Source organism: Anomaloglossus baeobatrachus, chromosome 5, assembly GCF_048569485.1.
Source record: "Anomaloglossus baeobatrachus isolate aAnoBae1 chromosome 5, aAnoBae1.hap1, whole genome shotgun sequence".
NCBI lineage: Eukaryota > Metazoa > Chordata > Amphibia > Anura > Aromobatidae > Anomaloglossus > Anomaloglossus baeobatrachus.
The window spans coordinates 144,596,592-144,622,613 of record NC_134357.1 but is presented as its reverse complement, the minus strand read 5'-3'; the positions used below and the strand labels follow the sequence as shown (position 1 = coordinate 144,622,613).

General features: G+C 45.4%; 1 protein-coding gene across 4 annotated transcripts in view; it reads right to left on the bottom strand.

The window, feature by feature from the left end:
* The window catches only part of MARCHF8 (membrane associated ring-CH-type finger 8), a 326,522-nt gene that overhangs the window by 51,875 nt on the left and 248,625 nt on the right, over positions 1-26,022 (bottom strand). For all 4 annotated transcript variants that reach the window (XM_075348957.1, XM_075348956.1, XM_075348958.1 and 1 more), the window contains one exon: positions 1,035-1,085. In XM_075348957.1, the coding sequence (XP_075205072.1) occupies positions 1,035-1,085 (51 nt within the window). The remainder of the gene's footprint in view (positions 1-1,034; positions 1,086-26,022) is intronic.

Sequence of the window (26,022 nt, the reverse complement as noted above, 5' to 3'; positions counted from 1 at the left end):
AGACACAGTCGGATATGAAATCTCTTCTTGGTCACAGTAAAGATGGCACCAAACAGACAGAGAAGGAACATGCGTCCTCTTGATATAGGCTAGGGGCGTACACAAGTTCAGATATGCCCATTTAGTGGGACAGTTCATGGGCTAGCCAATGGGGAGATCCGTGTTGCTGTTGATGGGTGCGTCTGACTTCAGTGGATGAAACCATGATGATGGGAGGGACGTCATCTGGTGCATTCATGCTGATGGTTTGGTCTGTGATGTCTTCTAGCTTGACCAGGGGTCTTCCCTTATATGGTATCTTCTTTCATTCTCTGCATTCCAAGCAAGGTGTGGATAACAGGAAATGGCGGCCATCTTTATATCTGTGTCGTGTGTATGATCTGAGAGCTGAATTATGTAAGGCAAATCGACATATTTCCCACAATGCTCTATGTCCAGAGGTTAATTAAGTATTTCATTTTATGGCTCTCCTCAACAGTTTTAGCACAAATACCTAATATAAATATAATAGTCAATTTCTGATGACAACTTCCCCTTAAAAAGGGTTGGGCAATTTAGAGTGAATATTAAAACTTGTAATGTAGCAATATGCATGTCTTTTCTAATCTACTGCTGCAGATAAGTATGCACCATTTACTCACGCTCACTCACTTTGTGTACCTCCTCTATCCCATCCTTTCCCTTAGGTTAGTGACTGGTGACCATCAGGGCTGTAGTTTCCAAACCACTGAGGAGTCACGGAGACCACCAGTATAGTGCAAAGCTCAAATGTGCCTTCCAACCCACTCCAAAAAATAATTGTGTGTGTGTATGTGTGTGTGTGGGGGGGGGGGGGGAGGGGAGTCAATAGGCTGAGAAGACCCTGAGCTTTACCAGGTGTGCATTTTTTTTGCAACTAAGTATAGGATGATCCTTCAATATCTAAGAAAAGCTGTACTAATGCTTTCCAGCACTTCAATCCATTGATTTTCTATACCTGATGAGATAGTGACACTGTTGTAATACTCATGACACATAGAAAATAGTATCGTTACCTTGGAAATGTTACTGGATCGGCTGACTGATCGCCCCAAAGTCTTTTCATTCTGAAATAAAACGTAAATGGAAAGACATGAGATGTGCTATAAGATAATGCCCATGATAGAGAGAACAATGTCCATCAATCAGAATAGTTACTGTGAGTATTTAAAGGGAATGACACAAACAAGACAATTATGTTTAGCAGAAAATCTCCTTAAGATTAAGAAAAAGAAAAAAAAATCACATACACTGTAGTGCACATGTGCACATGAACATAGTGTTCCCTTTAATTAGAAGCTTCTTGATTAGCAGGGTAGGAAATGGAATGGGACTAGATACAGAGTTTGTTTGTAGTCTGTAACCATGGAGACACATACATAGTAGCAGCATATTCAAAAGTTTGAAATGCTCATCTAAAGCGGTTGTCCACTACTTTTACATTGATGGTTTAGGGTAGGTCATCAATGTCTGATCAGCCGGTGTCCTATACTCTGCTGATCAGCTGTCCTAGGTGCAGGCGGCGGTAGCAGGTGGCCAGAAATGCACCGTTCCGGAGGTGCTCCGTTTTCTGATTGTAGCTGCGGCCGGGTACTGCACATCCATCCCCAATTCAAATCAATCGGAGGCGAATATGCAGTACCCGGCCGTGGCTGCTATCATAAGACGGGGCAGCTCCAGAACCGAGCGTTTCCAGCCACCTGCTGCTGATCAGACATTGATGGCATTTTAAATTACGCCATTTGCATAGGTCTGTATTTTAACCTTTGTCCGGCTGAATAGGTACAATTGTAACTATTCTGTTTTAAAATTGCAATACATTTTTTTTTTTCCAAAAGCCGTAGAGGGCTGAAATTTCGTGACATCTCTGCAGTTTTGGTCCAGAATATATTGGCCAAATTTCAATAAAATATCTCCACCCCCTTCCGAGATAAGGGGTCGCTGTTAACGTTGTAAAATTATGCAGGCTGACGAAGGTTAAGGATGAATTTTACAGGAAATGGACTTTAGCCATTTTCACAGCATTTTCATCAAATTCCCAACAATATCGGGGAGGACGGGGAATGGTGATCCCCACTCGTCACATTCAGATTTCTTATGCCACAAAATCTTACTCCATTCACGTCACTTCGTGCCTTGCCTCTTCATGAATCCGGCACCTTGCACCCCACCCCCTCATCAATCAAGATGTGAAATATGCGGCTCTTGTTCAGCCTGTCTTGCAATTTATATGAAATAACTGTAACCATTTAAGGCTATGTGCGCACGTTTTTCGCGGCGTTTTTCGGGTGCGTTTTTGGCCTCAAAACTGCATGACTTTGCTTCCCCAGCAAAGTCTATGAGTTTTCATTTTTGCTGTCCGCACACAACTTTTTTTTTTAAGCTGTGTTTTGGAGCTTGGAAAAAAAATGAACATGTCAATTTATTCCTGCGTTTTACCCCCCATGCAATGCATTGGAAAAACGCAGCAAAACGCAGAGATCAAAAACGCAGCAAAACGCAGCCAAAAACGCACCAAATCGTGGTAAAAACGCATGATTTTTTTTATGCGTTTTTTCGACGCGGGTGCATTTTTAGCGGCCAAAAACGCACATAAACGCAGCGTCAAAAAAACGCAGTGTGTGAACTTAGCCTAAACCAGCTTCTTAGCTTTTAGACTGTTAGGATTTGATAAAAAAGAAAAGCTTGTAGCCCATATCTCTAAGACCATTTATCTGTATACAGTTACAATTTTCCCAGATTCTTCAGTAACACATTCAGATTTTTTTTTTTAATCAACTTTTTATTTTTTTGAAAAAAGATTTTAAACAAGTTTTACAATAAATCAGAAACAGATAGACATGTAAAGAAAACATTTCCCAGGTATGCCATTAAATACACTATGCAATAAACAGATATAGTATCGAGTAGAAGAAAGAAAAAGGAGGGGGGGGGAATCCCCCAGCACACTTCGGCTGTGGAAAGGGGAAAGAAATCAATACCACGTATTTGGGCTCAAATCTGGAACGTATTTCCAAAATCATCCCACAGAGACCATATCTTTACAAATCCATCCATTGTGTTGTGGAGCTGGGCCGTCAACCTCTCCATATTTCTAACATCTTTTATTCTAGCATAAAGATCCGAGATTGACGGCGGAGCCACCCTCTTCCAGAATAATGATATTAGACATTTGGCAGCGGTGAGAATATGCAGGAGAAGCCTTAATTCAGATTTGCTTAAAGACGAAGGGAGAGCGTTTAGTAGATATACCACCGGATCCCTACTCAGATCTCTACCCACCAATCTACCCATCAGGGACTCCACTCCCTCCCAAAAACCATCGATAGCTGGGCATGTCCAGAATATATGATATAAAGAAGCTCCCCCATGTCCACATCTCCAACATTCATCTGGATAGGAACGGTTGAACTTATGCAGAAGCTCTGGAGTGTGATACCATGTCATAAGGACTTTGACTTGATTCTCCTTGTAGAGAGTGCTGACTGAGGACCGAAATGTCCTAGCCCATATCACCGACCAGAGTGCTTCCGATATAGGTCGACCGATCCAGCCCTCCCATCTCTTCATGTATGTGTGCTTAACTATCTCTAAAGAGTTCCCTCTTGACAGTATGTTGTAGATGGCTGAAATCAGACCCTTAGTTGAAGTGCGCCCCGAACAGAGGGCCTCAAAAGGTGAGGGACGACATGACGCCATCTGCCCTCTGATGGTCGAGAAGAAATGCGTAATCTGTTGGTAGGAGAAATGTAGGTAGAGAGGTAATCTATACTGGTGTCGTAGGTCTGAGAATGTCTTTAATTTTAAGGTGACTGGGTTAACAATGTCACGGAAACAGTACAAGCCCGCCTTTACCCACTGCCCCACCACCCCCGGGCTCATGCCCTGTGTCAAGTGTGGAGTGAACAGGAAGGGAGTGAGTAGGGAAGACTGCATTGCCAGTTGGAACTTTATCCTGCACTGCCGCCACAGCTCCCTTATAAATGCCATTGGGCCTAAAAGATCTCTCGAATGAGTTTCACTAGGGCGGCCCCAGATTAGAGAGCTTGGGTGGAAAGGTGCCATCCAGAGCTTCTCAATCTCTGTCCATTTATTATATGCTGGCAGGTTTGTCCAAGAGGCCAGAGTACGTAAATGAGAGGCATAATAATAGAGTATAAGATTCGGGCACGATAGACCCCCTTTTGAACGTGGTGCGCACAATACTGAGTCTGGGATGCGATGTCTCCCCGAGTGCCAGATGAATTGCATAAGCATTGACTGGACTCTTTTCAACACCCCCATAGGGACTCGTACCGGAAGTGTTTCGAAGAGGTACAGAAATTTCGGGATTATTGACATTTTAATTGTGGCTATTTTGCCTAGTAAAGAGATCTGCAGGGAAGACCATTTCTTTAGGGTATTTTCAACGTCTCGAATCAAGGGTGGGAAATTTGTTTGATATATTGTTTTGTAACTGGGGGTTATTTTAACCCCTAAGTATCGCAGGAAGTCCGAACGCCAGGAATACTTAAAGTTTTGCTTAAGGGACCGCACTTTACCTTCCGGGATGTTAATGGGTAATGCCTCCGTTTTATCTGAGTTAAGTTTATATCCCGAGAACCTAGCATACTGGGCTAGAACTGCATGCAGGTTTGGCAGTGAGACCACAGGGTTAGTCAGGGACAACAAAACATTGTCCGCAAATAAAGCCACCTTAAAGGATTTTTCCCGAACTTTGACCCCCATAATATCTGTGTTAAGCCGAATTTGAGCTGCCAACGGTTCAATGCTAAGAACGTATAAAAGAGGGGACAGTGGGCATCCCTGCCTCGTTCCATTTCTGATAGGTAGGGATTCTGAGTGAGCGTGAGGGAGGCGAATTGTCGCTGCTGGACACGAGTATAAGCCTCTTAATGCCGAGACATATGGCCCCGACAGTCCGAAATGGCCCAACACCGAAAACATGAAGGACCAGTCCAGCCTGTCAAAGGCCTTTTCCGCGTCCAAGCTTAGAAGCAGAGCCTCCCCTCCCTCTCTGTTCACCACCTCCACCAAGTCCAGAATCCTACGTGTGTTATCTCCCGCCTGACGGTAGCGAACGAACCCAACCTGGTCTTTATGGACCAAGTACGGGAGCCAATTATTTAGACGTTCAGCTAAAAGTTTAGTAAATATCTTGAGGTCCGAATTTAAGAGGCTAATCGGGCGGTAGCTCGCACACTCCATCGGGTCCTTACCGGCTTTGGGAATAATAGTTATATAGGAATGTAAGAATGTATTTGGAATATCTACGCCCTCCATGAACAGATTGAAGAGGTGTGTTAGGTGAGGAGACAGCTCCTCTATAAAAGTCTTGTAGTATAGGTAAGTGAACCCATCAGGACCCGGGGCTTTATGACCTGGCAGGTCTTTGATCACTTGTTGTATCTCATCTGGGGATATTTTCCGATTGAGTTCCTCCACCGCCTCTTTGGACAACTTTGGGAGGTGACAAGTGGCCAAGTAATCATTCACTATTTTTGCTCTGTCTGGTTGGGACATTGGGATTGGCGGGGGGATAGAGTACAATGATGTGTAATAAGCTTGAAACAATTGGGCCATTTTGTGGGGTCATATTGAGGGATACCCGAAGTGTCTTTTATCGCGCAAGGGGCAGTAGTCGTCGTTTGGTCTCTGAGTTTTCTGGCTAGCATCGTGTGCGGTTTATTCCCATATTCGTAATATTTCTGGCGGGAGTACCGGAGGAGTTTTTCTACGTGACCCTGCGTAATCTCTTTCAACTTAGATCTCAAGTCTATCACTTTTTTCAGGCGGATCCTAGAGGGACGGGTACAGAGCTGCTCCTCTGCTGCACGTAAATCCTTTTCATATTGGCGATAGAGCTGTTGAGAATCCTTTTTAATCCTAGAGGAAAGGGCTATGCACTCCCCCCTAATAACTGCCTTGTGGGCTTCCCATATCAGCGGGAAGGATGGGGGTGACTGAGAATTTTCTTTAAAATAATTCTGTATGACCCACCGGAGGGATTCTCGGGAGGAAATGTTAGGTAATAAAGATTCATTAAGTCTCCAGTGGGTTCTCTTTAGAGGGGCAGTCGTCAGGTTCAGAAATACCGATACGGGGGCATGGTCTGACCAGGTGATGCTACCAATCTGTGCCTGCTGAAGTGTTCTAAGTGTGGGGATATTGCCAAAAAAGTAGTCTATTCGACTATGTGAATTGTGCGGATGTGAGAAGAATGTGAATTGTCTTGCTGTTGGGTTGTCTATTCTCCAGAGGTCATACAATTGGTGTTTGCGGATCAGCCTGCGGAAACCAACAGATAATTGTGATGATCTATGTTGACTTACGGGATGTGCGAGTGCATGCAGTTTATCAGCATTCTCCGAGAACACCATGTTAAAATCCCCTCCTATAATGTGTATGGCCCCACGATCTGCTGAAAGACGTGTCAAGACAGATGAAACAAATTTAAGCTGATTGACGTTAGGGGCATATAGGTTACAGAGGATTAGCCGTTTCCCACTCAAAGTTCCCCTGACAATCAGATAGCGGCCTAACGGATCTGCCTCACACTTGCTCACCTGAAATGGGCAAGTGCGGGAAATCAACACGGCCACCCCTGCTCTCTTCTTTGAGTTTGTGGCTGAAAAGGATTGAGGAAACCAATGGCGGGCAAAGCTAAAAGACCCCTTGTTTGTAAAGTGTGTTTCTTGCAGAAACACCACTGCCGCCCTTGACTTCCGCATCTCCTGGAGGACCAGCCTCCTCTTCACATCAGAGTTCAACCCCTTAACATTTAGACTCATTATCTTCGCCATCCCATGACCTCTAGATGTGCTCGTGTGGAGGCTAATATCTGGGACTGTCGTTTAGTGTGCGTGGCAGGTGATCCCCCTGAACCCCTCTGTGATATAGCAGATATATTTTGATAAGTGGCATACCTGTGGATCTTACCAAGACCTAAAATAACAAATTCAAACATAACTATGTTCAACTATAAAATAGAAATTTTCAGTTATGAGATGAGTATACGGCAGTCAAAACTAACCGCCCACTATCCCAATACCAGAGTCGACTTATATTTACTCAGAATAGAGAGTATTACACTGGATATAACCTGCACTATAAACTAGAGTGCGAAAAAATTTAGTACGACTCTGCCAATGGGTAGGTGGCAAAACTCCACAAGTCCGGCACACTGGCCCCCCTACCCTCCCCCCCGGGATCATCTAAAACGGAGAAATCACAAAGATATGGAGAACTATATAGTTAAACCCATTAGGACGAAGTAACTTCTACAGGTAACCATAAGTTCACAGGAGAGCTTAGTCAAGTAGGTTCTTCATTCCTTGGGCTCTTGGAGTGTCGTTTGCGCGACGTAGTAGCCGATTGCCAGGTCTGAGGAAGTGGTGGCATCTGCTGGGGCGCACTCCAATCTGGCAAATCTGGAAGAGGGAGGTCAAAGGCCCGGCAAAAAGGCTCATGATCAGTGGGGGCCCGAAGGCAGGCCTGCGTCTCTCCTCGCCGTGCAGTGAGGCTAAACGGAAACCCCCATCTGTAGAGAATGTTGTTATCCTTCAAAGACAAGAGTAGTGGGCGGAGGGCCTTCCTCTGCTGGAGTGTCAACCACGAGAGATCTTGGAATAGCTGGATTTTGGTACCTCGGTACATCACTTGTTTTGGCGGTCGTGCTTTAAACATTAATTCCTCTTTAAGTTGAAAGTCAGTGATATGGCAGATAATATCCCTTGGGTTCCCTTTCAGATTTTTAGGGCGTAAAGCCCTATGCGCTCTATCAATGGGAATTGGATGGTCAGGAGGTTGCTGCAGAAGTGAGTTGAATATAGTCTGCAAAATTATTATGACATCCTCCTTTGCTTGGGACTCGGGTACGCCTCTGACCCTTATATTATGGCGTCTGCCTCTGTTGTCCAGATCCTCAATATGACGCTGCAGCTCCCTTATGACGTCAGCCTGAGAGGAGGTTTGGGACTGGAGGTGACGGATAATTGTTCTAGCTTCCGTATGGTCGTTTTCCAGCTGGTTTATTCTTTTAGAGATGGAAATGACATCCTGTCGGACCGCTGCTATTTCAGATCTACAGGCATGCTTAACCTCAGAAATGAGTGTTTGAAAATCCTTCTTGGTAGGGAGCTGTTGGACATGCTCCCACCACTCAGCAGGTAGGCACATAGGTTGTGTGATGGAAAGGCTGGCCCCTGCCCTCTCCTGGGCCCTCTGCCTAGTGTTATCTACCCCTGGTGGATCAGAGGGGGACCCGGGGCTCCGAAGTCCTGGGCCCTTTATTACTTTATGGGGTCTTTGGAGCCTAGGGATGAGAGTCTCATTATGCAGCATTGGTGGTTCCAGTGGAAAAGACAGGGAGTCATTGCCCGGCACTGTGTCACTGTCCCATGGGGGCCTGGGGACTCCAGCACTCTGCAGGGCCTCATACGCGCCCCCCAAAGCCTCCCCGCTGTCTCCTGACATATCCTCCGGTCTCCCACTTCTTCTGCCCTCCAGTCCCTGCTCCCCTGCGTCCCACTCCGTGCCACTCACCGCACTCAGTGTGGCGTCCACGTGGGACGCGGGGCTCCAGCCGCCGCCGCGCTCCAGTACCTCCAGAGGGGGAAGGGGCGGCATCATCTCCGCCGTCCTCATTTGGCTTTCAGGGCTCGTTTCTAGGGAGAGCTGCCGTCGCTCACCTGGCCTGGGAGATCGGGGATATTCCGGGTCCTCCGGCTCACCGCCTCCATGCTCTTGCTGGGCCACAGGTGAGTCCCCCGCGCGTCTTCCCCGCCGCCGCCATCTTGCCCGCGAGGGGAGCTTCCATCTCGCCGGCGCTCTCCGGACCCCGCTCCTCAGTCCCTCTGCCCCCTGCGGCACGTACCGGCAGTCCCCGTACAGTCTCCTCCGCTGCTGCTGTCGGGCGAGGGGAGAGATGATGAATCACCTCCCCGGCTCGGGCCTCCTCCTGCTCCTGCTCGCCTGGCGACTCCCTTGTCAGGTAGGAGTCCAGGGTGAATGCTGCTGGGGTCCCTGGGTCTTTAGACATCTTTGGGGGCTTCTTTTTCCCCATTTCGGATCCTCCAAGCTGGTGCTGAAGTGCTATTTATGATCCCGGGTGAAGGAGCTCAGGACTCAGGCGTCTTGTCTCATGGAGTTCCGGACACGCCCCCCCCACATTCAGATTTTTATTTTAACATCAATGTGAACGATCCCCCAGAGCAGAGGATGTGCGACCGGTAAGCGGAGACCCGGCATCACACAATCCGCTGAAAGCACCGGCTCTTAAACTGCCGTCAGTCACTGGAGAGACGCGGTCACGTCAGCAGTATGCAGTTAGAAACCTTTTCAGAATGTGCTTTATTGTCAACAGATTTCTCTGGTGTGGCAGCACTAAACATACAGATCTGAGCCATTCTGATCCTCCAGGATGACACATTATATAATATGCACTCAGAAACTTTTTGGGGGTTTAAAGCTTGGAACTTGCGGTTTTTCCCATTCAATTAATAGAAGTGTCAGGCGAGCGTGTCGCTGGGTTTAGCCTCTACGATCAGTTAACCACGTGTGGCTTTTACAGCAGCCGCGTACGTGACCTGCAAATGGGTAGATTTTGTCCTTGTTATAATTGAAGATTTCGCTGTCAGCGCTGCTGCGCCACTAAAATCTCACCTCTGCAACCTCAGATTTTTACTAAATCTCCGGTCATCACTTGGCAACTCAATGTCCCCATCTTTCATTGCTTATGATATAACATGGCTGAGTGTACGAGGGGACTAACTGGCCAAAGATCAATGCATCCACCAGATCATTGCCAGTAATGTCTGCTATGCAGAACGCTCAACTGAAACTCGCATTTATTTGTACCTTATTTAAATCAAATAATCCCAATAGAATAACATTGTAAAGAGCTAGAATACAAATATAAATATTTTAAATAATCAAAAATACTTTTTCACACTATTTATCGCATTTGTTTGAAACGATGAAAACGTAATATGATATGGGGTAGTGCCATTAAATGTCAGCATAATGAGGTGCATTTACCTGGGCACATTTAGTGGGGAGCAGTTCTAAGAAGAAGTTGGTACCATGATTATAACCATCACCTACCCACAGAATTGCTCAGTGTTGGTGTCTCCTTGATAAAGTGAACAGGAGTCCATTGTCCACTGGATGAATGTAACATTGGTCTAGCAAGAGAACTGTCACTCCATTCATTGTCTATGGAACTGCCAGCTGAGAACTGTACTCAGCTATTCTAGTGTTTATCAGCCCTATGGACTATAAAGAGAGCAGCAGGCCACATGCTGAATCAACTGATAGGACCCCAGTGATCTGCTACTAAACAATTCACACCTAATTTTGGGGCAAATCACTTTTAAGTTGTTTTGCCACTCTTCATAAGTGATGGTGTAAAGGAGTGGTCAAGTTATCTACACCCCTTGAAGATCTCATGGTTTTAAATGTAGCTTTATCTGGCTTGTGTTCTGCATCAGTGGGCTAGCTACAGACAGGATCATCTACTGCAACCAGTCCATGATGGGAGAAGTTACATGGGCTCAAGAAATGTTACACAGGGAGTATTGTGAAGTGAGCAGACCTTTGGTAATGTAGCTCGCCGACCTGCATTGAAAATGGGTGTGTGTGCCAAGAAGGTCAGACCATAATTAGATTGCATGTTCTGAAAGAAAACAAGGATGAAGTGAAGAAAAGATTCAATAACTTGGGCAAGGGGGCATAAAGCAAGGATAGGTTGGCAGAAGAATCAGGCAAGTGGGGCCTACTGCAAAAGGTTTTTGGATTAGATTAGAAGTGGAAGTGTAGCCAAGCGTGAGGGTCATAGAAGAAGAAGGTGCCCAGGCTGGGACACGTATTAAAGGGAACCTGTCATCAGAAATTTAGCTATAAAGCTAAAAGTTCCCCCCTCTGCAGCTCCTGGGCTGCATTCTAGGAAGCTTCCTATAGATTTTGTGTCACCTTTTATCCCAAAATAAACACTTTATAAACTGGTACCTTTTCGTATGTAAATTTCTTAATTTTCCATGTGGGCGGGCTGCCTGATGTACGTTGCTGTTCCTCCATCATATTTATGCCGCCCCCGAACGCTGAATTTGAAAGTTCAGGACACCGCCCCTGGGTGCCCGTGGTCCAGCGCATGCGCTGTTCCACTGTAGCGGTGCCGTGCACTGTGTGCACGTGCGACCGCTGTGACGCTTTGCGCGGTCACGAGGTTATGGGCGGCGCTGTTAGTGTCATCAGTAAGTGCCGCCCATAACCTCGTGACCTCGTGCTGAGCATGATGGGAAGGAGGGGACGTCCGGGCATCATTCCTCCAGCGCTTGCGCATAACGCTGGAGGAATAGGGGAAAGTGCGGTCACGAGGTTATGGGCGGCACTTACTGATGACACTAACAGCGCCGCCCATAACCTCGTGCCCGCGCAAAGCGTCACAGCGGTCGCACGTGCACACAGTGCACGGCACCGCTACAGTGGAACAGCGCATGCGCTGGACCACGGGCACCCAGGGGCGGTGTCCTGAACTTTCAAATTCAGCGTTCGGGGGCGGCATAAATATGATGGAGGAACAGCAACGTGCATCAGACAGCCCGCCCACATGGAAAATTAAGAAATTTACATACGAAAAGGTACCAGTTTATAAAGTGTTTATTTTGGGATAAAAGGTGACACAAAATCTATAGGAAGCTTCCTAGAATGCAGCCCAGGAGCTGCAGAGGGGGGAACTTTTAGCTTTATAGCTAAATTTCTGATGACAGGTTCCCTTTAACTTACATAGACTTGCAGATACAGTGGCACACTGAGTATGTAGCCTATGTCAAATGGACTTTGAGAGTAATGCTGGGCCATACGGGGATTACTGCAATCCCCTCGCATGACACTTGGCTCACGCTGGCAGTACAGCAGAGCAGAGTGTCATGCAAGTGCCCCTGCAACTGAGGTCCGACCGTGCGAGGGGACCTCAGCTGCGAGGGGAGGGCCGGCACTGAGGAGGGGCGGGAGGGATTTATCTCCATCTCTCCTCCGTAGCAGGCTATTGCCATTCTCGCCCTGCACTCGCGGTACACCGGTGTTTCGCGAGTGCAGTGCAATCTTTCTCTCGCCCCATAGACTTGAATGGGTGCGAGAGAAAGTCTCGCATTACACCCACAGCATGCTGCGATTGTTTTCTCAGTCCGATTAGGGCTGAGAAAATAATCGCTCATGTGCGCTGACACATAGGTTAATATTGGTCCGAGTGGAATGCAATTTTTTTATCTCACTCCACTCGCATCGATTTTCCTGCCGTGTGGCTTAAGCCTAATAGTGAGACGTTGTACAGACATACCTCAGCCACTGAGGTCCACAGAAATTAACGAGGTTGAGAATAGCTGTGAGGGGCTGTAGCCATACACCTTGATCAGTGTAGCCCTCAGAGGGGATGATGGAGATTCCCATAGTGGTTTGCTGGTCTAGCGGAACTTATAATGGTTGATATTTGCGTGCAGTTTGATGTTTCACACGCACCCGTAGTTTTGTATGGGTGCATGTGATCTAATTTGAGCTGGCACTCGCAGCATGCAGAGATTGTTGTTTTTTGTTTTTTTTTCCTCATTCCGATACAGCATAAGAAAAACGCAGATATGCCCTGCGGCGTTGACCAACATTGGTCCGAATGCAACGTGAGATTTTCTTGCGCTACACTTGTGCAATTTAAATGCTAATATGTGCAAATCCCAAGAATCAGCAAACCCAAGAACTGTTCACGGGAAGTATACAACAAAATGTTAAATATTCATGTAAAAATGATATCTGCGTTCTGTTAATAAGGGGTACCTAAAGCAATCTAAGGGACACCACTGCCAGAAATGGTTTTAACTTAAATGCTAAAATTTGAATAGATAAAGTGTCTCCGTGGTTACAATCTGCAAACAAATCCCTTGTGTGGTCTGATTATGCATTTGACTAGTTTTTTGTTTGTTTGTTTGTTTGTTTTGCTAACCTACATACAGTAGAAGAAAGGGCAGTTGGGATGGAAACATCATATAACCCCTTCATGCCATGGCCATTTTCTGTTTGTTACTTTTTTCCTCCCCTTCTTCCAAGGAGACATAACTTTATTTTTTGTCATTCTAGCCATAGGAGGCCTTGTGTTTTGCGGGACAAGATGTACTTTTGAATGACACCATTCATTTTACCATATAGTGTACTGATAAACGTAAGAAGAAAAAATCAAAGTGGGATGAAATTGCAAGAAAAATTGCAAATTTCACAATTGTTTTTTTGGGTTTTAGATTTACCATGTTCACTATATAGTAAAATGGACATGTCAATATGATTCCCATGGTTTTTTTTTGTTGCCTGTGTCACTATTTTCTGACACTCGTAATGTTTTAAATTTTCAGTATCTGGGGCTGTATGGGGGCTAATTATTTGTGCCATGAGCGGAGGTTTTCATGGATAGGATATTTAGGTAGATACAAAGTTTATGATCGCTCCTCATTGCAATGTTGCAGTGTCCAGAAAAAAAAACGTAATTCTGGAGTTTAGAAATGTTGTTCATTACACGGTTTACCGCTCCAATTAACTAACTTTATATTTTGATAGTTAAGACATTCATGAATGCAGAGATACCTCATGAAATTTTTTTTTCAAATGGGACAAAAAGAGGGGTCATTTGAACTTGTCTTTTTTTTTCCATATTTAAAAAAAAAATCCATTTTTTATTGTATTTACTAGTCCCCTTAGAGGTTCTTGAAGCTGCATCCGTCCGATCCCTTGTGCTACACAGAGCAGTGCATCAGCTTTGTACAACAAATCACGATCTCCTCTGAATGCCGGTTCCCAGCTGGCGTTTACAGGAGGATTGCAATGACCGACACAGGTACAAATCAGCTGACCCCTGGCTTTCATGATAACCCATCACTGCACCGCGATCATGTCACGAGGCCGTCGATAGGAGCTGGGAATAACCAACTCTCCTGCTGGCCAGTGTTAAATACCGCTGTCCGAGATGAACAGTGGAATTTAACTGGTTAAGAGCCGCGAGCGGCTCTCCGATCCACCCACGGTTGTTAGAGGCACATGATGTGCAAAGAATGATGTGGCCTTGGTGAGTGAACCCACATCAAAGAGAACAAACACAAACGGATCTGGCACTCCTTTTGGAAAGATGAGTTCATGTGCCGCCATTACCAAGGTTCCCCCACAGCCCATGGAGGTTATGTCTGCACCTGGTCAATCTACCAAGATGACAAAAGCAGTCAAGGCATATGTGAGGATAGGTTAAGATGAAGATCTGAAATAGAAGACCGAAACGTTACCTAGCAACAAAGACAAAGTTTGAACTCATCTATCCATAAAGAGTGCAAGATCCGGTTTTTGCATTTACTCTTGGAAGTGGTTTTCTATCTATGCACCCTCTATCAATCTTACAGTGGAGTGACGTAGTTTTGAGCAACCACATCAAAGGCAGGGACACTACATATGACGTAAGTTTACATCAGATGATGTGAAAGGGTTAGAAGGTTTGAAAGTTACCCCTTATTCCTTGGGATAGGGAATAACTTCCCGATTTCTGAGGGTCTGACATCTGAGCCTCAAACAAAGTCAAGGACAAGGTTTCCGAAAGCAACGTCAAACATGCGCATGGGCGAGTGTTAAAGACCAGCCAAGCGCCACACTCCGCAATCCCATTAAGAATGAATGGAGTGGCCGTGCACATGACTGACCATCGCTCCATTCACAAAAGGCTCCCTGATTCCTGGGATCAGTGGAGTTAACAGCAGTCAGACCCCAAGTGATGGCAAGTTACCGCCTATCTACATGGAGTAGACAAGTTTCAAGCTTGATAATACCGCTTTAACAACAGTAGGAGACTACATACATGAATTGTGTATGGTCTGTTACCATGGATACACATCAGTCTGCACAAGAGTTGTAAACGCAAAATAGTAGAAGATTTTTAATTACGACTGGTGCTAAGACATTGTCATTCTTTTTTTTATCTTCTGTGCACTGGAGCAATGTGGTGACGCACATCACCAAGCTATTTATTTTTCCAATAACTAACACAGCATCGCAAGAAACTGTGAATCAGAACTTCAATCTTAGTCACTGAAACACATCCCTAACCCATTTATTCTTCTTCAACAAAGCAACCACGGAACTTTAAGCATTCAAGTGAGATCAAATACAGATGTTGAGTTGTCGGCAATGCTTTGTTTCGGCAGCACATACAATTAACCTCTACTAAGAACATCATTTTAATTGCCAAAGGTTTACATTTTGAAACTGCTCTTGGGAATTTGCGGCTTCAAAAGCCCACCGCGTGTTCCCCTAATTTCCATATGCAAAACGGCTTATTATTGTACACGCTGCAGATAAAATAACAATCCTAAAACAACAGGTAGTTGTATTTAATCATCATGGTGAGAAATATTATTTCCTATGCCAACTAATTAGGTTTGCTGGCAATGAAACTGGGAAAAATATGCATGCTGGGGCATGTACCGTAAAAGAAAGGAAATAAAAAAAGAAATCCAAAAATTTACTTGGGGGGGGGGGTGTTCCTTTAAAGAACTCAGAGGCAATGACCTGCCTGCAACTGTCCAGGCAGTGGTTAGCTTAACTGCGTAATATCTGCATATGTAACATGAGCATATGGGACAAAAATAAGCAAGGACGTGGGGGCAGTCACCATTGTGTCATTCATTAACTGGCAGTGTTTCAGAATCTTATGTAGTAGATATTAAATACTAGAAGTAAAATACAACCAAATTATAAGGTGTTTGGAGAGGAGCAGGGGGTGAGGGAGGCCAGTGCAATGAAAAGTGGTATATCAAAACACAACGGTCAACAAGCCAGTGTGAGCCAACCCCCCCTCCCGAACTTCTCAACCCCTCCATCTCCTCCCCCCCTCCATCTCCTCCCACCCTCCCCTCCATCTCCTCCCTCCCCCCCTCCATCTCCTCCCACCCTCCCCTCCATTTCCTCCCTCCCTCACCCTTCCCCCCATCTCCTTCGCTCCTCTCCATTTCCTCCCTCCCCATCATCTTCCCTTCTCCTCCCACCCTCCCCTCCATCTCCTCCCACCCTCCCCTCCATCTCCTCCCACCCTCCCCTCCATCTCCTCCCTCCCTCCCCTCCCTCACCCTTCCCCCCATCTCCTTCGCTCCTCTCCATTTCCTCCCTCCCCATCATCTTCCCTTCTCCCCCTCCCCTCCATTTCCTCCCTCCCCATCATCTTCCCTTCTCCCCCTCCCCTCCATTTCCTCCCTCCCCATCTTCTCCCCTTCTCCCCATCCCCTCCATTTCCTCCCTCCCCATCTTCTCCCCTTCTCCCCATCCCCTCCATTTCCTCCCTCCCCATCTTCTCCCCTTCTCCCCATCCCCTCCATTTCCTCCCTCCCCATCTTCTCCCCTTCTCCCCATCCCCTCCATTTCCTCCCTCCCCATCTTCTCCCCTTCTCCCCATCCCCTCCATTTCCTCCCTCCCCATCTTCTCCCCTTCTCCCCATCACCTCCATTTCCTCCCTCCCCTTCTCCTCCATTTCCTCCCTCCCCTTCCTCTTTATCTCCTCCCCCTCCCCCATCTTCTTTCCCCATATCTCCTCCATCCCCATATCTTCTCCCTTGCCAATCTCCTCCCCCATCTTCTCCCTCTCAATATCTTCTCCCTCGTCATATCTTCTCCCCCCTCCCCCACCAAGAGAATTTTGTGTCTTAAATAACTACTAGGGATGATCGAATACCTCAAATATTCGGCTTCGCGAATATTTTCCGAATAGGTCGCTGCTATTTGACTATTCGTGAATATTCGATGTGCAATGTAAGTCTATGAGAAAACCCGAAGAGCAACTATTCGGAACTATTCGGGCTTCCCATAGACTTACATTGCGCATCGAATATTAGCATAGCGGCGACCTATTTGTCGGATATTCGTGAATCCGAATATTTGACGTATTCGATCATCCCTAATTACTACCCTCCCCCCCTTTTGGAAACAAACCTTTTTTCCATGTAATTCTGAAGATCACACAAGAAATATAACAAACATTTATTTCCCCGTCACATTTCATGCAGACATTTAAAAGTCCTATATAGAGGTTTATGAAAAAACATGAAAAAATACACACCTATAAAACTTGAAAACTGAAGTTTGTCATCCAAGTTTGTGGAAAAGCAAAAATTTACAAACATCTATTTCTACGAGGAGAAACAGAAATCACAAAGTTGTGAAACGCACTAAAGCTCGAAAGCGAAAAGGTTAATGGATACGGAATGGGTTGTTTATTTTTATCTTTTATCATGTCAGCCAGACCCTTTAAATGTGCTGATGAATGGCTTTATATAAACTGCTTTTGCTTGAGTAAGTAAAAAGAACAACATAATGACCTCAGAAGTCTCCTTGGCTGACATTACACAATAACCAAGCAACTATTGAATTATGTTATTTAGCTGCATCGAAATGAGACAACATTGCACAAATTCTATATGCATTAATGCCTCCTGGCTTACGGCACGGCTCTGTGGATGTCGCTGTCATTGCTCACAATAGTGCTAGATGGCGCTGTTCACCTTGTTTATTAATCAAAGGGTGAGTAAGCAAAAAATTATAGCATATCTGCGCAGAGATGGGTAAGCCATTTTTTAGGCTTTAACCAGGAGCACAATCTATTTCATAGAAAACAACTTCCACTGTCTACAAAGGAACCAGTAAAGAAGTTATCTGCATGATGGGTAATACCTTATAGATTAGTCCGGGGACCAACTGCTTGGACGCCATTGATTGCAATAAAGGGTCACGCTAGGATAGAGTGACAGCACACATGCTCGACCACCCGCCATCTTTATGGAATTGCCTGGCACAGCATAGCCACTGTTTTATCATACAGGACACATGGTGCACCGGTTGAGCATGCACATTCCTGCTCCATTCTTATAAGGCTAAAATGGCCATGTTCTGGAGATCGGTGGGGGTATGACCACTCCTGCCGATACGTGAGAACTTTTTTTTTTCTCCAAAAAATCCCTTTAGGCACACAACTCAAATCTCTTGGTAATATGTGACATATATTTAGGCCCAGGTGATGTAATGAGAAGGCTTCAAATATAGTGGGTGTTGGTTGTCAACTTCCTACTGCCATGAAAGGAGGTAGCACGCATTATGGCGGATTAAACCCTTAAAACGTCATAATCATCACTCACTGCAATAAATAGCAACATCGGCAAAACATAAGCCCAAAATCAGCCAACAGCTCATGATCGTTTTCTGGTATAAAACTACTTGAAATTTCACAATTAAAAAAAAATTTGTGATTACTGGTAAATATACCAGTGTTGTACAGCTCGGGCAACTTTTTATAATGTACGAGGAGCTCAGCATTGAGAGTCCGTGGCTGTGCTCAACAGACAAATTCAGCACAATTTAGGCCACAAAAGTGGCATAAATTAATACAGAAATATACGTCAGTCTCTGGAGTATATCACTTAAGAGGTTGCACATCAGCTGAAAGATGCACCAAATTTATTGAAGGGAATATGTCAGCAGGTTTTTGTTACCTCATCTGAGAGCAGTAAAGAGATCCTGAATCCAACAATGTATCACTTATATTACTGGATGCAGCCATTCTGACACAATCAGAATGTTTAGATTTAGCCATGTAGCAGAGCTGAGAGAGCTACCTCTACCCACACCAGGCTCTCAACAGAGACTGTACATTGACAGTGAGGTGTCAATCAGAGGAGGGGGCATGCCGGACTACCGTGCGTGACACTGTAGTCCCAGCATTAAGTCCTGTGTCCTGCTGATTAAACAAATATAACAAACAATAGATTTGACCTTAAAAAGACAGGCATCCCTGAATTCACTGTGTTAAGCCTTGAAAAATAGATGTATGAGTGCTGCCAGCATTACTGCAGAGGTAAACAAGGTGGGGAGTCAGGCTGCCAGTGATCAGGCCATACGCTGCACACTGCATCAAATTGGTCTGCATGGCTGTCGTTCCAGAAAGAAGCCTCTTCTAAAGATAATGTACAAGAAAGGCCGCAAACAGTTTGTTGAAGACAAGCAGACTAAAGGCTGCTTTACACGCTGCAACATCGCTAGCGATCTAGTTAGCGATGTGACACGCCAGATCGCAGATAAGATTTTGCGAGATCGCACATAGGTCATTTTTGTAGCGCCGGTCACATGTGCGATCTCGGCAAATCGTATGTGCGATCTGGCGTGTCACATCGCTAGCGATGTCGGAATGTCTAAAGCACCCTTAAGGACATGGATTACTGGAACAAAGATAAACTTATTTGGATCAGATGGTGTCAAGCATATGTGGAGGAAACCAGGTAAGGAGTACAAAGACAAGTGTGCCTTGCCTATAGTCAAGCATAGTGGTTGGTGTGTCATGGTTTGCAGCTGCAGGAGTGCTGCCAGCTGTGGTGAGCTACAGTTCATTGATTGAATCATGAATGCCAACATGTACTGTGACATACTGAAGCGAAGCATGATCCTCTCCCTTCAGAAACTGGGCCGCAGGGCAGTATTCCAACATGATAATGACCCCAGACTACTGTTGCCTTGCTAAAGAAACTGAGGGTAAAGGTGCTGGACTTAAACCCTATTCAGCATCTGTGGAACATCCTCAAACAGAACATGGAGAAGCACAAGGTTGCCAACATGCACCGGCTCCTTGATGTCGTCATGGAGGAGTGGAGAAGGAGTTCAGTGGCTCCTGTGAAGCTCTAGTGAACTCCATGCCCAAAAGTCTAACTGCTTTAACATAATGGTGGCCACAAAATATTGACACTTTTGGCACAATTTAGCCTTTTTCACTTAGGGTTGTACTCACTTTTGTTGCCAGTGGTTTATACAAGCTGTACACTGACTACTTTACATTGTATCAACTGCCACATCTTCAGCGTTCTCCCATGAAAAGATATATTTGCAAAAATTTGAGGGGTGTATTCACTTTTGTGATATACTGTAGTGTGTACAATAATCATAAATGAATCATCTCCAACAGCATTGGAGAAGCCGACTGAGGGCAGTGTCAGACTAGTCTTGTCTCCGGCTATGGTTCCAGATCTTCAGAGGGGTTTTCCATTACTCGGACAATCCCTTCTCAATCTGAGTGTTTATATTCACCTCCGCGGCGGCGCCATTCCAGCAGTGTCGGCACTTGCTCTCTCGGGGCTCATGTGAAGTTGTTGCGCCTCGGGAGCCGATCCCAATCAGCGCCAGCCTCACTGTCCTTGTGTTCGGAAGTATCAAACATCAATAGGAAGTGAGAGAGCACCTGCAGCTCTGATTTCTTGTTGATGTTTGATTTGTCCAAAGGCGAGGCGAGTGATGCCGGCGGTGAATGGGCACAGGGCTCGTGTGACGCAACAACATCACGAGAAAGTGCCGACACCGCTGGAACGGCGCCTTCACCAAAGGAGAGTATGTGTTTCTATTTTAATGGAGTTAAACATGGTGATTGGGAAGAAAATGTCCTAAAACAGTAGTGGACAACCCCTTTAAAAAGGTATAATTTCAACTAAACGCACTTCAACAGAAAAAATATACCTGGCTGCAATCATATAGCCAGCCAATAATTCATGCTGCATGTGGGTTTTTTGTTTTTTTTTTATACATAAATCAGCCAACAGGTAATTCAATATTTCAACATTGGGTTGTTTCTGCAGCAAGCAGATGGATTTCTGCGTATGAGAACATACCCTAATAATGACTAAATATTTATTTTTAACTATAGAGGATTCCGATATGCTTAGTTTAGAGGAAAATTTTTTTAATTTTTTTTTTTTTTATAGCCGAGGAGCTATAATTTAATAATGACAATCAGTGTGGGCGGAATTCCTCACAATGTAACCGCTTTAATGCACACCCTGTGTCATGACCCCTGAAAAGATTCTATTCCATGGTCATAAAATATTCATTTTACTTCAGTGATGGTTCTTTTGTCTATTGGATTGAACAAATATGAATGATTGTTTTACAGATTCGCTCTTGATAGAGTTAAGTAAAGAAATATACCAGCATAAAATACAAGTTATACAGTAGATGTCCTTGAGTTTTCCTCTTTGGGCATTTTGATTGATATTGATTGATTCTCCCACACACCACAGTCTAAATATGAATACCACAATGTAGCAGCTATAAATAATAAAAACAAAAATGAATGAAAAGTTATCATATCAAAACAATATAATAAAAATATAGATAATAATCACAAATATATAAAGTCAAGATAATAATGATAACCAAGAGATCATAGTAAAAGACAAATTCACAGACCTAGCACCAACCAAAATAGGGGATCAAAGTGCCCAACCGGCAAGATGCACGTTTCACACAACGTGCTTCATCACGAAAAAAGGAGTCCAGCTATAAAATGAAGGCGTTCATGAGCCAAGTGTGTTCAGTCTCCGCTCTCCCAACCTGATTTAGCAATGTGAGATTTAGGTAACGGCTAAATCCATGTGGACAGAGGGACCTCTGCGGACATCGTGGCCATGTGACTAGAAGGGGTCGGGCCTCTGCCAACATAGCTGATACCAGGAAGCAACATTATTTTTCTAAGTCCACATGGGGATGGAGTTCTTTATAATAGAACGGGGGTCTGGGGGTAAGACCAGATGTGGGGGGGAGCAGGGGTAGTTGCATGACTATAGTGGATGGGAGGAAACCACCACGCCCATGCTCACTAACCAAGCCAGTTACACTCAAGGTCCTTCTAGCCACTGAGATTTAGCCACAGCCGTGAGATTTAAGCAGGGAGAAGGAACTTTCATAAAGGAATCTGCAGCCATTCTGGCATGGATTTATAAAGGGAGGGCCTCCGGGCCTACCCTTTAATGGGGTAGAGGATGGGACTGTGGCATCTGACCACCTGGGCAGGGACGGACACAGGAGCAGACAGGCTGAGGCTCTAGTGTAGACAGGGACTACCAGGGTAGCAAAGGCAGACAACACAGCTAGGACAGACAGGCAGAGTCACTAGGAAGGCTGGAACCACCGGAATGGCAAAGGCAAATGGCACAGCCAGGACGGACAGGCAGACTCACTAGGAAGGCTGGAAACACCGGAGTAGCTGAGGCAAATGGCACGGCCAGGATAGACACAATCAATAGTACCAATAGGGCAGCACGGACAGGACTGACAAGGGGACCTGACAATTAGCTAACTAGAGCACAGAACACTAACTAAAGTAGGTCATTGATCAGGCGCCTCCCCTAGTGAGAGAGTGCCTTAAGTACCCAGTGTCTCTCAGCGATAGGCTGAGAGGCAGTTCCTGGGAGTGACGCACTGGCCCTTTAAGAGAAGGGCAGCGGTGCGCACGCACACACACACCCTTGGAGCACTCCTGGAGGCCCTGTGCCATGCACAGACCCCAGGAAGCGGAAGCAGGAGGCACCCACATGGAGTAGCGCAGGGACGCTGGGCAGCAAGGAGGGAGCCGGCCGCGGAGGCAAGCGGGCATCCCTGCGGGAAGGAGAGCAAGGACTGCAGGGACGCCAGCACTACATTTATCAACTGTAAATATTCTTTATATTAATATATGCAATGTACATTTTGTGATAATAGAACTGCTCCATACACATTTGATTAACATCAGCCAAGCCAACCGATTTCAGTGCCACAAGCCAACCATATGCATAGAGGGGTCTCCATATAGAAAAGGAGGTATGCAGTATGGGATTTTAAGTGTTTAAAGATCTTTTCAGCATCACTTTTGTTACCTGATTTTTCAACATTTAATAGATATGCAAATTAACTTTATTTATTTGTGGGGGGGGATTGGAGTGGCTTTCGAAGGCCATTGCCTTGGGGCGTCAAAGTAGCTAGTCTTCTTACTCAGGATCTTGCATATTCCCTAAGCAGGATTTAAGTCCCAAGTCCTATGCTGTTCTCAGATATACATCATCTTTTTAGATCAGGGCTTTGGCTTTTAATAAAGTTGATCAGGAATTAAATGTGCGGCTGCCAATTCGGAAACTGAAAACTTAGTTAAACAAGTTTTGAACAAAAGAAAATTTCAACAGTGGAATTATGCCAAGGTGATATCCAGATAAGAATGTAGAAACAAAAATCAACAAAGCCTCAGACACAAACATACTAATGGTATTATTTTTAAGGGGGTTGTCTCATGAAAGCACATCCTGTACAATTGCACTATTACGGCTTATGTAGATCAGAGAGGAGACCCCCAGCCAGAGAGATTGCACCTTGTGCCAGAATACATAGTCACTCTGAGGGGTATAATTGTCCTGGCAGACTTCAAGGCAACAATATCTATTCTTTAAATAGCCACCCTGAAATAACACATTTTTGGATAGAGATATTGAAGGTAAAGTCAGTTGTCGGAAGCCTATTCTTGAGTGGAAAATCTGGAAAAATGCTTGCATTCCCCATTAACTTCAATTATACTCGGTAAACGGGTCAAGCCCGTCTAAGCATCCAAATGCTCCTTAAGAGTACTGAGCACCCGAGCATGGTAGTGCCCGCTCATCACAATTATATATTTTGTTAAACTATTCAAATGTTTGGGGTTTTTTATCCCCCATATCAAAAATGTTATTAAAACAAAATAATGGGAAATCTTGCAATTTTAATTTTGGCCACCGGGGATTTATATTTTTTTTAGACTCTTACATCGGACATTAGCAGAAACAAACTAAATCTGGCATCCTATCTTTTGTATTGGTGTGGCAAATGACCCTGTACAAAGGCATCATTCACACATTAGTCTTTAAACGTAGACATGAAAAATTGGAACACGTGTAATCAGTGCGCCATCAGTGTCCATGTGTCAAGTTTTACTATCAGTGTTTTTCACGAATGGATAAATACATACATTACAAAGGATATCCTATTCTTTGCATTGCAAAGACCTAGAAGAGTAAAGGTGGCTTTACACACTGCAACATCGCAAACGACATCGCTGTAACGTCACCGGTTTTGTGACGTTATAGCGACTTCCCCAGCGACATTGCAGTGTGTGAAACACATCAGCGACCTGGCCCCTGCTGTGAAGTTGTGATCGCTACAAATCGTTCAGGACCATTCTTTGGTCCTTTGTTTCCCGCTGTGCAGCAAGGTCTCAGTGTGTAAAGGGGACTTTACAGAGACTTCGTTAGCGACTTCCCTTTGAAAAAGCTGCTTTACAACGTCCCCAATGACTAGCTAGGTCGTTCTGCAGGTCCGGATCGCTGTTGCGTCGTTGGCCAGGTTTACCTGTTTGACAGCTCACCAGAGACTTTGTAGCGATCCCGGCCAGGTTGGGATCGCTGGTGGGATCGCTAGAAAGTTTCAGTGTGTAAAGGGGCCTTAAAGGTCCAGTCACACTAAACAACTTACCAGCGATCCCAACAACGATAGGGATCGCTGGTAAGTAGCTAGGAGGTTGCTGGTGAGATGTCACACTGCGACGCTCCAGCGATCCCAGAAGCAACATGACCTGGCAGGGATCGCTGGAGCGTCGCTACACGAGTTGCTGGTGAGCTCACCAGCAACCAGTGACCAGCCCCCAGCGCCGCGTGGAAGATGCTGCGCTTGGTAACTAAGGTAAATATCAGGTAACCAACCCGATATTTACCTTGGTTACCAGCGCACGCAGCTACACGTGCAGAGAGCAGGGAGCAGCGCACACTGAGCGCTGGCTCCCTGCTCTCCTAGTTACAGCACACATCGGGTTAATTACCCGATGTGTGCTGCAGCTAAATGTGCACAGAGCAGGGAGCAGCGCACAATGCTTAGCGCTGGCTCCCTGCTCTCCTAGCTATAGCACACATCGGGTTAATTAACCCGATGTGTCCTGCAGCTACATGTGCACAGAGCAGGAGCCAGCACTGACAGTGAGAGCGGCGGAGGCTGGTAAAGGTAAATATCGGGTAACCAAGGACAGGGCTTCTTGGTTACCCCATGTTTACTGTGGTTACCAGCCTCCGCAGAAGCCGGCTCCTGCTGCCTGCACATTTAGTTGTTGCTGTCTTGCTGTCACACACAGCGATGTGTGCTTCACAGCGGGAAAGCAACAACTAAAGAATGGCCCAGGACATTCAGCAACAACCAACGACCTCACAGCAGGGGCCAGGTTGTTGCTGGATGTCACACACAGCGACATCACTAGCAACATCGCTGCTACGTCACAAAAGTTGTTCGTTAGCAGCGATGTTGCTTAGTGTGATGGGGCCTTAACAATTGGAGTTGCAGGGGAAGTCACTGTGACCAGGCTCATACAGGAAGACAGCATCCTGCTTCCTGCGGGAATTTCAGCTGGATGTGTATCAGAGTATGCAAATTCAACTGCAATGTATTGTAGCTCAGAGACCCGCTGAGTCCCTGCACTGCAATACACACCACCGGATTATCAGAGGCTGGCAGCTATCGTCCGCATGCCAGTCCCAAATGGTGCATAGCAGTAATGTCATGCGTTACCCATGGTAGCCCAAGTCAGCTACTGGCCTGTAAACGGACTAAAGGAGAAGATGCTGTGCGTCACGGGAGCGAAGGGAGGTGACAAGAATATTTATATTTATTTTTTTTTTATAACGGAGTATACAAGAATATTTTTTTTTAATTGTGTTAAAGAGCAGTGGCAGAATAGAAAACATTATTATTGGATGGGCCAAGGAGGGGTGATATTATACAAGTGACGAAACATGGAGGGACATTATTACTGGAAGGGGACTGGATGGGGACATTGTACCAGGATGGGTGTAATATCAGGAAGAATAAACGAGTAAAACTTGGCATTCAGATAAGATGAAAAGTATGTTGGTAATTTATTAAGCGTAAAATCAGCACAGACATCTTGGTCCACACTGAAAATTCATCAATGTGCAGTAGGTAAAGCTTAGACCGGCCCCAGAGAGAGCAAGCACTGAATGTGAGCACTGGTATACACCGCTGTATTCTTGTATACTTTTCAATCTTATCTGTGCACCAAGTTTCGGACTGGATCCTATTTGTGCACCACCATCAGAAGTGCCGTGTTTATCTACACTTCTACC